Raw genomic sequence first — 15,828 nt, forward strand, 5'->3', positions numbered from 1 at the left:
CTTCATTCTTGTCTTTTGCACTCACGTGCTGAACTCTGCCATCATTGAGGATGGGGATGTTTACAGAGCCTCCTCCTCCCGTTAGTTGTTAACTGTCCACCCACCATTCACGACTGGATGTGGCAGGACTGCAGAGCTTTGATCTGATCCGTTGGTTGTTCAATCGCTTAGCTCTGCTGCTTCCGCTGTTTAGCATGCATGTCGTCCTGTGTTGTAGCTTCACCAGGTTGGCACCTTGTTTTTTGGTACGCCTGGTGCTGCTCCTGGCATGCTCTTCTACACTCCTCATTGAAGCAGGGTTGATCCCCTGGGCTTGTTGGTAATAGTAGAGTGAGGAAAATGCTGGGCCATGAGGTTACAGATTGTGCTGGATACCACAAGGAGTTCTATCGCCAGGTAACCAATTCTGTCAAAGACAGTATTAATCCCTCCAAGTGGAGGATCTTTTCATGTAGATTGATCCTGCTCCAACTGAAGGTATCAGCCACCTTGTTTCTCTTTGCCTTATGTTTGGCTGACAATTGCACTGCGCTCAGTCTATCCCAGTCCCATATCTACAGAGAATCAAGGCATACGGCTTTGGACTGAGCACAAACTATGTTTGTATACTGGACTATTATTAAGTTGCCAGGATCTATCTTCACCACACAGCTATGCACTTGATCAATGAAATATTTTGGGCCAGTCAAACTTCATAGTTCAAGGCAGTTTATATTCCATGAGTTATGGAAAAGATCCCACGTCCTAGCTGGGTTTCCTCTTTGTGTCAGGAAAGTATTGACCGCTAGTACCAATCCTGAAGGTAGCGATTGCAGCCATACCAAGTCAAAATGTTGGCACTCTCCATTTACCACTGGAAAGGAGCGCTCTAAAAACCCTCTGCTACATAAGAACACAAGAAATAGGAGCAGGAGTAGGCCAATCGGCCCCTCGAGCCTGCTCCGCCATTCAATAAAATCATGGCTGATCTGATCCTAACCTCAAATCTAAAGAACACAAGAAGTAGGAGCAGGACCCGGCCACTCAGCCCCTGGGCCCACTCCGCCACCCACAGGGCCTTGGCCGATCCGAACTCAGCTTCATGTCCAATTTCCTGCCCGCTCCCCGTAACCCCTAATTCCCTTTACTTCTAGGAAACTGTCTATTTCTGTTTTAAATTTATTTAATGATGTAGCTTCCACAGCTTCCTGGGGCAGCAAATTCCACAGACCTACTACCCTCTGAGTGAAGAAGTTTCTCCTCATCTCAGTTTTGAAAGAGCAGCCCCTTCTTCTAAGATTATGCCCCCTAGTTCTAGTTTCACCCATCCTTGGGAACATCCTTAACGCATCCACCCGATCAAGCCCCTTCACAATCTTATATGTTTCAATAAGATCGCCTCTCATTCTTCTGAACTCCAATGAGTAGAGTCCCAATCTACTCAACCTCTCCTCATATGTCCACCCCCTCATCCCCGGGATTAACCGAGTGAACCTTCTTTGTACTGCCTCGAGAGCAAGTGTTTCTTTTCTTAAGTATGGACACCAAAACTGTATGCAGTATTCCAGGTGCGGTCTCACCAATACCTTATATAACTGCAGCAATACCTCCCTGTTTTTATATTCTATCCCCCTAGCAATAAAAGCCAACATTCTTGGCCTTCTTGATCACCTGCTGCACCTGCATACTAACTTTTTGATTTTCTTGCACTAGGACCCCCAGATCCCTTTGAACTGCAGTACTTTCCAGTTTCTCGCCATTAAGAGGATAACTTGCTCTCCGATTTTTCCTGCCAAAGCGCATAACCTCACATTTTCCAATATTGTATTGCATCTGCCAAATCTCCGCCCACTCACCCAGCCTGTCTATATCCCCTTGTAGGTTTTTTTATGTCCTCCTCACTCTCTACTTTCCCTCCCATCTTTGTATCATCTGCAAACTTTGATATGTTACACTCGGTCCCCTCCTCCAAATCGTTAATATAGATTGTAAAGAGTTGGGGACCCAGCACCGACCCCTGCGGAACACCACTGGCTACTGGTTGCCAGTCCGAGAATGAACCATTTATCCCAACTCTCTGCTTCCTGTTAGATAACCAATCCTCCACCCATGCCAGAATATTACCCCCAATCCAATGATTCTTTATCTTGAGCAATAATCTTTTATGTGGCACCTTGTCGAATGCCTTCTGGAAGTCTAAATACACTACGTCCACTGGTTCCCCTTTATCCACCCTGTACGTTATGTCCTCAAAAAACTCAAGCAAATTTGTCAGACATGACTTCCCCTTCATAAAGCCATGCTGACTTTGTCCTATTAAATTATGTTTATCCAAATGTTCCGCTACTGTCTCCTTAATAATAGACTCCAAAATTTTACCCACCACAGATGTTAGGCCAACTGGTCTATAATTTCCAGCCTTCTGCCTACTACCCTTTTTAAATAAGGGTGTTACATTAGCAGTTTTCCAATCTGCCGGGACCTTTGCTGAGTCCAGAGAATTTTGGAACATAAGGCAATGATGTTGCACAAGCAAGGCAATTTTCTTAGAAAGACAGCCAATTTGCAAAAAGCTCCCACAAACAAGAATGAGATAATGACCAGATAATCTATTTATATTTATTAAATATTGACTAGGACACCAGGGAGAACTCCCTTTCTCTTATGTCCACCTGAGAGGGCAGAATGACTGTCTGGTTTAACACCTCATCCGAAAGACGGCACACCTCCGACAGTGCAGCATCGCTCAGCACTACACTGAGGTGTCAGCCTAGATTATATGCTTAAGTCTCTAAAGTGGGACTTGAACCCACAACCTTCTGACTCAGATGAGTGTGTTACCACTGAACCAAGGCTGAAACCTAGCTTCACCATGTACTTCTTGGAAGGGCCACATATGTGACACGTAAACATTTAGCGGATGGGTTTGTGCATTCTCGCCAGAAAAAAAACAAACACATTTGTTGAATTAGTACTTTGAAAGTCTTGTGCCGCAAAGATCGGTGTTGGGCCCTCAGCTATTTACATATAATATTAGGATGGATAGAGGACTGGTTAACGGACAGAAAACAGAGTAGGAATAAACAGGTCATTTTCAGGTTGGCAGACTGTAACTAGGTGGGATGCCGCAAGGATCAGTGCTTGGGCCTCAGCTATTTACAATCTATATTAATGGCTTAGGTGAAAGGACCGAGTGTAATGTATCCAAGTTGGCTGATGATACAAATCTAGGTGGGAAAGTAAGCTGTGAGGAAGACACAGAGTTTGCAAAGGGATATAGACAGGTTAAGTGAGTTGGCAAGGTGGCAGACGGAGTATAATGTGGGAAATGTGAAGTTATTCACTTTGGTAGGAAGAACAGAAAAACAGAATATTTTTTAAAATGGTGAGAAACTATTAAATGTTGGTGTTCAGGGGGATTTGGATGTCCTTGTACACGGAACACAAAGTTAACATGCAGGTACAGCAAGCAATTAGGAAGACAAATGGTATGTTGGCCTTCATTGCAAGGGGGTTGGAGTACAAGAGTAGGGAAGTCTTGCTGCTATTGTACAGGGCTTTGCTGAGACCACACCTGGAATAGTGTGTACAGTTTTGGTCTCCTTACCTAAGGAAGGATATACTTGCCTTAGAGACAGTGTAACAAAGGTTTACTAGATTGATTCCTGGGATGAGAGGGTTGTCCTTTGAGGAGAGATTGAGCAGAATGGGCCTATATTCTCAAGTTCAGAAGAATAAGAGGTGATCTCATTGAAACATGTAAGATTCTGAGAGGGCTTAACAGGGTAGACAGAGGCTGTTCTCCTGGCTGGAGAGTCTAGAACTAGGGGTCATAGTCTCAGGATAAGGGGTGGATCACTTAGGACTGAGATGAGGAGGAATTTCTTCACTCAGAGGGTTGTGAATCTTTGGAATTCTCTAACTGAGGGGGCTGTGGATGCTCAGTCGTTGAGTATATTCAAGACTGAGAGCAATAGATTTTTGGACTCTAAGGGAATCAAGGGATACGGGGATTGGGCCAGAAAGTGGAGTTGAGGTTGAAAATCAGCCATGATCTTACTGAATGGCAGAGTAGGCTCGAGGAGTCACATGGCCTACCCCTGCTCCTATTATGTTTCTTATAATAAGACAATGCAAGCAGATTTTGAGACCAGTCACTGACTCAACACAGATTGACACTGCGAGCTGTCAACTAGAATCACTCCACCTGATAGGCCTTGATTTGCTCATACTGGAGGTACAAAAAGTATACACTAACCAAGTCAATATTCCTAAACCTAACTTTAAAGGCAAAGCTTGGTCAAAATATCAACAATCAAACTTTTGAAAGAAACTTACAGTATGAGTATGTATGTATATAAAAACAAAGTTACATTAGATTGCAATATACCAAAACATCACAAAACAATTATCCTACTGATATAAATATACAAAATTTGCCACAAATTGGAGAAAAGCAAATGGCATATCTCCAAACAAGACATCAAGAACAGATTCCTTGGATGAGTCTCCCCTCACTCACATACTGTAGCAAATTCTATTATACAGAGGTACAACAAATGTGAAAGATGGAAGTTGCAATTTGGTCTCTGAAGAGGGAAGTAATGTGGTTGAAATGTAGGCAGAATAACCAACACAGAAGCAGAGAATGTGGACAGGACAAATTGCTACCCTGTTCTTAAGCTTTTCTATAATTAACTTGTGAACAATGGTGCAACTCTCTACATAAAGAGCTTCATCAAACATGGAAATAAATCAGGACCACAATGTAAAGACAATAACTGTGGTGCAGATCAAACTCTACTGTCACCAGGCTATTTGATGGTGTGGGGGAGAAGAGAGAGGATAGGAAGAAATAAGAAAAGATCACTCTGGGTACAAACCGCCAGCAATGCAATTCACAATGAAATTAAGTAATATTGCACAATTCTAGCTAATAAGCGAAGCAAGTCAATTTTAAAGAGAAAATAGTAAAAGGTCATTACTTATGTTACTCACTTCTTCCAAGTGCTAGAAATTTCCAATTCCACTGATTAGATAACTCTAATTTTCTGCCTTCAGTCTTCCATAAAAACTTTTTCCCCTCCTTACTTCCTTCCTTTTTGTCCTCACCTATCCTGACTCATTGCTTCATACTCAGACACTCTTATATAGGTGCCAGTAGCTACACAGACTGGCAAAAGGTGGGAAGTGGTATTCCACAGGGATCAGTGCTGGGACCACTGTTCTTCACAATTTACATTAATGATTTGGATTCGGGAATCGGAAGTACAATTTCAAAATTTGCAGATGGCACCAAATTTTGGGTGGTGGTGGTGCTGGTGGGTGTAGTTAATACAAAGGAAGATTGTGTCAAAATGCAAGAGGACATTGATAAACTTGCAGAATGGGTGGGTAATTGGCAAATGAATTTCAATATAGATAATGAGAGGTAGAACATTTTGGTAGGAAGAGTAAGGAGGCCACATACTGCTCAGATAAAAAAAAAAGTCAAAACAGGATAGAGAAGCAAAGGGATCTAGGGATACAGATACACAAATTACTAAAAGTAATGAAGCAGGTTAATAAGGCCATAAAAAAGGCAAATCAAGCACTAGGGTTCATTTCTAGAGGGATAGAATTGAAAAGCAAACAAGTTATGTTAAACTTGTATAGAACCTTGGTTAGATCACACTTGCAGTATTGTGCACAGTTCTGGTCTCCATATTATAGAAAGGATATAATGGCCTGTTTCTGTGCTGTAGTTTTGATGTAGCTCTGTGTCTGAGCCTAGACATTGAATATCAACAGGTGATTTGATTGTGTATGTTTCAGATAGGGGGAGAAAGAAGAAAAGGAGCCTGATCTTGTGCCGAGTGACATCTACACATGCATATTTTCCAGAAGGAATCATGGATAGCAAATCAGCAGGAAATCTAGTCTAATGGAATGGAGGAGCTGGATCTGCAGACTGCTAATAGCATTACCTTGAGCGTGGGGCCTTCGAGATCTGTGTTGATCAGTAATACACTAGCCAATGCATTTACTCGTTAAGCATCAGGGAGCTTAAAGCTAAATAAAAGCCAAGGCTTACTTTGTTTCCCCCTGCCATTTGTTAAGTAATGGATTACAACAAAGAGCATTTCCATCACTCACCTTCCAAAGTCACAGAGTTTTAGGACAGCTGTTTCAGGATCAAGCAGCAGATTCTGTGGTTTGATATCCCGATGGCAAATTCCAAAAGAATGGATGTACGCTAAACTCCGGAACAGCTGATACATATACAACTGGAAAAAGAAAAAAATTTTTTTTTCATAAATTATTAGAACAGAACTCTAATTTTTGCTGCACTAGTTACAAAAAGTATTGCATTTAAGTAGCATATTATGTCCTCAGGACACCTCAAAATGCTTTATAACTAAGTTATGCAGGCAAATGTGGCAGCCATTTTGCAGAGAGCACTGTCCCGCAAACAGCAAATGACTGATCAGATAATCTGCTTTTGGTGTTGGTTGAGGGAGGAATGTTGACAGGGGGAGAACTCCCTGTTCTTTACATCTACTTGAGAACAGCAGATAGGGCCTCAGTTTAACATTTCAAAACTAGCACCTCTAACAATGCAGCACTCCCTCAGTGCCACAATTAATGGCATTTAATAATTTGACAAATTAAAATACAGTAGTTCACACATTTCAACTGGCACACAGTTTGGCCTAGGTGGTCCCATACTCTCGCCTCAGAGAGTTGAGAGTTTAAGCTGCTCCAGGATTTGAGCACAATCACACCAGTGTACTGCGTGCTGCCATTCTTTGGATGAAAAGTTAAGCTGAGGTGCCATTTGCCTATTTAACTGCACCAGGTGGCCATTAAAGATTCCATTATTGCCATTAGAAAAAGGGTAGGGAATTCTGCCAGTACCCTAGTTAACATTCCTCCCTGTAAAAACTAACAAATAAATTAACTGGTCATTCAACTCTTTGCTGTTTGTGGGATCTTAGTGTGCAAAATAGCTGCTGGGCTTGCCTACTTAACAGTCACTGCACTTTAAAATGATTCACTGTACATGAAGCATTTTGAAATGTTTGAGATGTGATCAGATGCTATGTAAATGCAAACTTTTTATAATTTCAGCTAGGCAATTGACATGCTTGTTAGTGCTAGCAAAATTAATTTTGAAAAGTTGGAACAGCTTGTTTCTACACGTGTTTATCTTGTGTAATCCCTTGCATGTCATATTGACATCACATTAAGCTAGCTAATAAAGGTTTGAAATGGAGCTATTCCATCAATTGCCTGACCTTGTATTACAAAACTAGTGCTGTATGATAAAGCAGTGAGCCGAGTCACAGAGATCAGGAAGTTCCGGGTTGAATCCTTGGTTTGTACTGAGTAGTTAGCTGAACTCAGCTGGAGCAATGATAAGAACACTATCAGCATAAACACAACTGGGTTAGAAAAAGGGAGCACGCTAAAGGTACCTATTCCTGATCACCATCTAGTACCTCTAATAGGAAGTGCATTACGTAGGCTTCAGGTAAGGACAAGATTGAATAGCCTGCCAATATCCATCTAACGTCACCCATGAAAAATAGCCATTTGGGCTGGTACTGGAGGCCCATCTCCAACCTCCCTTTACTCTCAAGACCTTAAACCCCCTAAAAATCCGTGGCCATCTTTACTGCAACTCCATGTTTGCATCAGATTTCCATCTTTGTCACAGCATCGAAATGCCCCTATTCAAAGTCACAAATTATGACCCCTGTGACTGCGACCTTGGTACACTATCCCTCTTCACCCTCTCTGTAGCCTTTGACACAGTCAACCACATCAGCCTCTTTCAATGCCTCTCCTTGGTTGCCTAGCTCAGTGGGACTGCACTCACTTGGTTCTATTCTTTCCCACCCAATCAGAGCAAAATCATCTCCAGTAATGGCCCCTGCACCATTACCGCTGGAGTCCAGCAAGGATCCATGCTTGGCCCCTCTTACATAGAGCCTCTACACACAGAATTAACAGCTCAGAAACAAACCATTCGGCCCAACCAGCCTCTGCTAGTGTTTATGCTCCACACGAGCCTACTCCCACCCTACTTCATTTAACCCCATCTGCATATCAACCATAACTCGCACTTATATAGTGCCTTTAACAGACTAAAACGTCTCAAGGCGCTTCACAGGAGCGTTATCAACAAAATTTGACACCGAGCCACAGAAGGTGATATTAGGACAGGTGAGGTGGGTTTTGAGGAACGTCTCAAGATTACTGCCTGAGCCACGTGCAAATTGGCATCGGGTCAAACAGATCAGAGCGCTAAATGTGTGGCTCAGAGTGGTGTGGGAGACGGGGTTTTGATTCATGGGGCACGATCATCAGTACTGGGGAAAGAGGGAGTTGTTCCGTTGGGATGGGCTGGGACCAGTGTCCTGGCGAATCAAATAACTAGGGCCGTAGATAGGGCTTTAAACTAAAAGTGGGGGTGGGGGGGTGAAATTTAGAAATCAAAAGAGAAAAGTAAAGGCAACAGAGCAGTGCAGTGATTTGGGTAAAGTTAAGCAGAGCATTGCAGGAAGGGACAGAGTTTAATGATAATAGTGCATCAGCGAATAAGATCAAAACAGGGAAAAATGGTAAAAAGTTCAAATTAGAGGCTCTGTATCTGAATGCACGAAGCATTTGTAACAATGTAGACAAATTAGTGGCACAAAGAGATAAATGGGTTTGATCTAATAGCCATTACAGAGACATGGTTGCACGGTGGCCAAGTTTGTGAACTAAATATTCCAAGGTGCTTGACATTTCGAAAAGACAGGCAGAATGGACGAGGAGAGGGGGTAGCCCTGATAATAAAGGATGATATAAGGACAGTGGTGAGAAAGGATCTTGGCTCCAAAGATCAGGAAGTAGAATTAGTATGGGTGGAAATAAGAAATGACAAGGGGCAGAAAACACTTGTGGGAGTGGCTCATAGGCCCCTTAACAGTAGCTATACTATTGGACATAATATTAATCAATAAATAATAGGAGCTTGTAACAAAGGCAATGCAATAATCGTGGGGGACTTTAATCTTCATATAGACTGGACAAATCAAACGAGTTCATGGAATGTATTTGAGACAGTTTCCTAGAACAATAGGTCATGGAATCGACTAGGGAACAGGCTATTTTATTTCTTGTATTGTGTAATGAGACAGGGTTAATTAGTAATCTCACAGTAAAGGATCCTCTGAGGAAAAGTGATCATAATAATATAAAGTGATCAGAATTTGACAGTGACTTACTCAAGGCCAAAACTAGAGTCTTAAACTTAAATAAAGCCAATTACATAGGTGTAAGGGGCAAGTTGGCTAAGGTAGATTGGGAAATTATATTAAAAAGGTACAACAGTAGATAAGCAATGGCAAACATTTAAAGAAATATTTCAATATTCTCAATGAATATACATTCCATTGAGAAATAAAAACTCCATAGGAAAAGTGATTCATCTGTGGCTAACTGAAGAAATTAAAGATAGTATTAGATTAAAAGAGGCCTATAATGTTGTGAAGAAGAGTAGTAAGCCTGAGGTTTGGGAGAGTTTTAGAAACCAGTAAAGGATGAACAAAAAAATTTGATAAAAAGGGAGAAAATAGAATATGAAAGTAAACTAGCAAGAAATATAAAAACAGATTGTAAGAGCTCCTACAAGGGTGTAAAAAGGAAGAGAGTAGCAAAAGTAAACGTTGGTTCTTCGAGGCTGAGACAGGAGAAATTATAATGGGGAATAAGGAAATGGCAGAGACGTTAAACAAATATTTTGTATCTGTCTTCACAGTAGAAGACCCAAAAAACATACCGGAAATAGTGGGGAACTGGAGGGGTAAATGAGATTAAGGAACTTAAAGTAATTAATATCAGTAGAGACAAAGTACCAGAGAAACTAATAGGACTAAAAGCCAATAAATCCTCTGGACCTGATGGCCTACATCCTAGGATTCTAAGAGAGGTGGCTGCAGAGATAGTTGATGCATTGGTTATGATTTTCCAAAATTCCCTAGATTCTAAAACGGTCCCTGTGGATTGGAAGGTTGCAAATGCAATCCCACTATTCAAGAAAAGAGGGAGAGAGAAAACAGGGAACTACAGACTAGGGGAAAATGCTGGAATCCATTATTAAGGAAGTGGTAACAGGGCACCGAGAAAATCATATGATTAGGCAGAGTCAACTCGGTTTTATGAAAGGGAAATCGTGTTTGATAGATTTATTAGTTTTTTAAGGATCTAACTAGCAGGGTAAATAAAGGTGAACCAGTGGATGTAGTATATTGGATTTTCGATGCCACATAAAATGTTGTTACGCAAGATAAGGGCTCATTGGGTTGAGGGTAATACATTGGCATAGATAGAGAACTGGTTAATGGACAGAAAACAGTAGGGAAAAACGGGTCATTTTCAGGTTGTTAGGCTTCAGCTATTTACAATCTATATTATCTTTAGCTATATTATATCTTGGGCCTCAGCAATTTACAATCTATATTAATGACTTAGATGAAGGGACTGAGTGTAATGTATCCAAGTTTGCTGACGATACAAAGCTAGGGGGGAAAGCAAGCTGTGAGGAGGACACAAAGAGTCTGCAAAGGAATATAGACAGGTTAAGTGAGTGGGCAAGAAAGTGGCAGACGGAGTATAATGTGGGGAAATGTGAGGTTATTCACTTTGTAGGAAGAATAGAAATACAGAATTTTTTTTTTAAATGGTGAGAAACTATTAAATGTTGCTGTTCAGAGAGATCTGGGTGTCCTGGTACAAGAAACAAAAAATGTTAGCATGCAGGTGCAGCAAGCAATAAGGAAAGCAAATGGCATGTTGGCCTTCATTGCAAGGGGGTTGGAGTACAAGAGTAAGAAGTCTTGCTGCAATTGTACAGGGCTTTAGTGAGACCTCACCCAGAACACTGTAAATTTTGATCTCCTAATCGAAGGAAGCATATAATTGCCTTAGAGGCGGTGCACTAGATTGATTCCTGGGATAAGAGGGTTGTCCTATGAGGAGAGATCGAGTAGAATGGCCCTATACTCTCTGGAGTTTAGAAGAATGAGAGGTGATCTCAAGTGAAACATACAAGATTCTGAGGCGGCTTCACAGGATAGATGCCGAGAGGTTGTTTGCCATAGCTGGAGTGTCTAGAACTAGGGGGCATAGCCTCAGGATAAGGGGTCGGCCATTTAAGACTGACTAGAAGGAATTTCTTCACACAAAGGGTTGTGAATCTTTGGAATTTTCTACCCCAGAGGGCTGTGGATGCTGAGTCGTTGAATATGTTCAAGGCTGAGATAGATTTTTGGACTCTAGGAGAATCGGGCAGGAAAGTGGAGTTGCGGTCGAAGATCAGCCGTGATCTTACTGAATGGCAGAGCAGGCTCGAAGGGCTTTATGGCCTACTCCTGCTCCTATTTCTTATGTTATGTTCTTAAAGGAGGAGAGGGGTAGAGGGGTGGAAAGGTTATGGGAGGGAATTCCAGAGCTTAGGGCCCAAGCAACTGAAGACATGCTGCTAATGGTGGAGCGATTAAAACCGGGGATGCGCAAGAGGCCAGAATTCGTTATATAGCTAGAGGAAGTTACAGACATAGGGAGGGGTGAGGCCATGGAGGGATTTGAAAACAAGTATGAGAATTTTAAAATCAAGGTGTTGCCGGACCGGGAGCCAATGTAGGTCAGCGAGCTCAAGGGTGATAGGTGAACAGGTGCAAGTTAGGCTACAGGCAGCAGAGTTTTGGATGAGCTCAAGTTTATGGAGCGTGGAAGATGGGAGGCTGGCCAGGACAGCACTGGAATAAATCAAGCCTAGATGTAACAAATGCATGGATGAGGATTTCAGCAGCAGATGAGCTGAGCCAAGGGCAGAGATGGGTGATGTTACGGTAGCGGAAGTAGCTGGTGTTGATGATGGAGCGCATTTGTGGTCCGAAGCTCATCTCAGGGTCAAAAAGGATACCAAGGTTGCGAACCTTGGTTCAGCCTCAGCCATTGGCCAAGGAGTCGGTGGCTAGGGAACAGAATTTGTGGCGGGGACCAAAGACAATGGCTTCGGTCTTAACAATATTTAGTTGGGAAGAAATTTCTGCTCATCCAGTAGTGGATGTCAGACAAGCAGTGCGACAAATCAGACAGTGAAGGGGTCGAGAGAGGTAGTGGTGAGGTAGAGCTAGGTGTCGTCAGTGCACATGTGGAACCTGACGTTGGGTTTTCAAATGATGTCGCTGAGGGGCAACATGTAGATGAGAAATAGGAGGGAGCCAAGGATAGATCCTTGGGGGACTCCAGAGGTAACTGTGCAGGAGCAGGAAGAGAAGCCACTGCAGGTGATTCTCTGGCTACGACTGGAAAGATAAGAATGGAACCAGGCAAGGGCAAATCTTGCCCCATGGTGACATCATCCAACCATATGCATCAGCTTTCACATGTACGCTGATGACATCCAGCTCTACCTTTCCAACACCTCTTGACCAGTCCACTGGCTCTGTGCTGTCACACTGCTTGCCCAACATCCAACCTTGGAGGAGCTGCAATTTCCTCCAGATCAAAATTGGGAAGACTGAAGCCATCATCCTCGTAACAAACTCCGTACCCTTGCTACGAATTCAATCACGCTCGACCCCCCAGTCATTGTCTCAAGTTGAGCCTGACTATTTGGAACCTATTCAACCCAAGCTGAGCTTTCGACCCCATATCCTCTCCAATCACAAAGGCCACCTATTAACAACTCTAACATTACCTACCTCAGCCCATCTCACGTTTAAATCCCTTCATGGCTTCGCCCCTGCCTAGCCCTGTAATTTCCCCCGGCCCTATAACTGCCCAGCTCCCCTCACCCCAGAAACTGCATTCTTCTGATTCTGGAGTCTTATGTATTTCCCGCTCACCTAATTACTCGCAGCTTTCCGCTCAGCATTTTAGGCCCTACACTCAATTTCCGTCCCTAAACGCTCTACCTCCCTCTCCTGCTTTAAGATCATCTTAGAAGCTGTTTCTTCGACCAAGTTTCTGATACACCTCCTAATAGCTCCTTTGTTGGCTCCACATCCATTTAATGTCTAATTACAACTCTATGAAGCATCTTGGGACTTTTTTTAATGTTAAAGGCACTATATAAATGCAAGTTGCTGTTGTATACCACAATTTAGGCTACTTCTTTCTTTCACTGCAAAGGTCTGCTTCCTATGAACCTCCTTGCCCTTATCGCTAAATATCTGGGATAGTGTTGCTCCAGGACAAACAAATGAACTCTTCTACTGTGGTGCACCTGAAATAACATGGATATCCACCATGTATTCCAGATCTCTCTGAACCAGTGGAAATCAACACATTTAAGGACCACATTTCTCAGGCTAAAAACAGACTCATGTTTACTAAAAAGTAAAGTCCTTAGTTGTCACGATTATTTTAAAACCGTTTTTCTCTAACTAAAATAGCAAAAGAAGCTTTGAGGGTATTTTAAGTAATTGCACAGCATTGCACTCAGAGTTCTGCCTAACTGCAAGGACCTACACATGCAATCGAACTGAACTAAGAATTAGGCAAAGCTTGCCATATTGATCCCAGATTCAAGCAGTTTCTGCCTGTAGAACTGTCAAATCAAGATAGAATCCAAATGTATAAGAGCAGCCTCCAAGATATCGGACTCAAGTAATTTATGTACCTTCAGGACAAAAGCAAAATTGAGAGTCATGTGAGCAGGAACCAATGAAGAATGTGTGTTTGGTCATTTCCAAACAGACTGCAGATATTGAGAGACTGCAGGCTTGGAACAATTACAACTGCTACACACTAATCGTAGGCAATGTACAGCCTACTGATAAGCATAGTTAATATATATCACTTGGATGGGTGTTAGATCTAACATCTGTTAGGTAATAAAAATTGTTTAGTCTTAAACAACCATATGCCTCTGATAGGAAACTATAAAATTAACCCATATATTGTTCTATAAAGGATTTATAATTTGATCAGCTGTAATTCAAAGGGCTATTGGAACAATTGCAAGTTTTCACAGCTAGAAGCGACTTCCTGAAGTAATTTGACACTAATAGCTCACAGAAAAGCAGCAGCAAATCCCTAACTGTTCACAGAAACTAATTTATGAGCATTATGACCTAGCTAAAATTTTATATAAAAAAAATATAAATTATGAATTGAAAACAGCTAGACCCTGGCTCAGTCACAGTAATAACCAGGCACATAAATGAAATGTTACCACAGTGTTAAAGTTGACCTATTAAAAAAATCCAGCAATTGGGGAAACCTAGGCTGTAAAATCACGGAAGAGGAAAAGTCAGAGGTTTGGAACAGATCCTCAGCATCACCACGTGCAGCAGAATGCACAAGATTATTCACCGAGAACACCACATCCCACACAACTCTACAAATTTTACCTTTTACTACTGGGCGACTGAAGGGCTCCCTCCTACACACATTCTTCTGCAATCCAACCATTCTTGATAGCAGTCACAGGTCATAAGGACAAAGACAAATGGATTCACAGAAGGTCTTTTACATCCTTTACTAATGTGAGGGGAAAAACTGCACAGTATCAAGTATCAGTATCTTTTCCCCACCACACTGCCTGCACTAAGGAGCTCCCTATATGGCATTAAGTTATGGTTTTCTTTTGGCATTGCATTTTACATTTTACTCTGTTTTCACTTGTTATGTCCCTTCAGGTTGAGGGAATACAGGTGACCAGTTAGAGCTCTTCCAATGTTGCTCAACCTGGCCTCAAAGAATAGAAACTCTGCCCGTAGCACTCACCCTCTAATTTTCCCTTCTTGTTGGAAGTGCTAGGTGAAGGCCAGGCATCTCAGTGATACAAATCAGCATATGGAGAACTTTTGACTCAAACTCTCATTCTACCACTCCAGCTAAGGAGAGGGTTGGTTTCAGCTGCTATGCGCCCAAAAGTCATACTAACCAATGTTCATTATCCAGACTAAAGATGAATGACTGCTCGGACCAATTATCAGGCAGCTACTGCTACTCACGAGGCATACCGTAGTGATAGTAAGGGAGAAGAATCATTATTTTTAGAAATTCATTGAACGGGATTTATTTTATGCATGTTTATTCACCATATTATGAAATTCTTTTTAAAAAAGCAATTTGTGTTGTACACAAGTGCCCCTCCCTGAATATTCCTTTTCACTTCATGAAACAGCCCCTCTGCAGATGGCAGGTTTTACTATCAGAAAGGTGGGCTGAAACTTCCATTAGGTCAGTAATAAAGATAAAATTTAACAGGTCTAAAAGGAAATGCATTGAAAAATAAATTGCAAAAAATGCAACTACTTGCATAAAATCATAAAAACTAATTTCTTTCACAACTGCGGTTTAGTGCACAGCATCAATAACAGCAGAATGTTCTGCTATTCGTTGCTCAGGTGCTGTAACAAAAATGCTAAATAAGTGGGTATACAGTACTGTTACAAGCCATCAATGAAAAATGAATTAACAGAATTGGAAATTTACTGACCCATCTTGTTCTGAAAGTATAGACTAAGTCGTCCAATAAAAGACTTCTCTTTGGATAGATTCTGCCTACCCACAGCAAACATTTAATTAAAAAGCAACTGAAATTGGGAGTCCAAATTAAGTTGACAAGACACACCAGTATCTATGGGTCCTCAAATCTACGTTATGGAATTTCAATTATAGCCTCAGCCAACAATACAATTTACAGCCATCAAAATAGTGTAGTTGATATTGCGTATATGGACTTTCAAGAGACATTTGAAAAGTACCACATAATAGACTTGTAAGCAAAATTAAAGCCCATGGATTAAAGGGACAATGGATACAAAATTGGCTAGGGGATAGAAAGCAGAGAGTAGTGGT

The 15,828-nt window shown here is 41.7% G+C and overlaps 1 protein-coding gene across 1 annotated transcript in view; it reads right to left on the minus strand.

Annotated features, from left to right (window-relative positions):
* The window catches only part of gsk3ba (glycogen synthase kinase 3 beta, genome duplicate a), a 181,835-nt gene that overhangs the window by 32,203 nt on the left and 133,804 nt on the right, over positions 1-15,828 (minus strand). The window contains exon 5 of the mRNA XM_067993018.1: positions 6,115-6,245. Within this exon, the coding sequence (XP_067849119.1) occupies positions 6,115-6,245 (131 nt within the window). The remainder of the gene's footprint in view (positions 1-6,114; positions 6,246-15,828) is intronic.

The sequence above is a fragment of the Heptranchias perlo genome, chromosome 11, assembly GCF_035084215.1.
Source record: "Heptranchias perlo isolate sHepPer1 chromosome 11, sHepPer1.hap1, whole genome shotgun sequence".
Classification (NCBI taxonomy): domain Eukaryota; kingdom Metazoa; phylum Chordata; class Chondrichthyes; order Hexanchiformes; family Hexanchidae; genus Heptranchias; species Heptranchias perlo.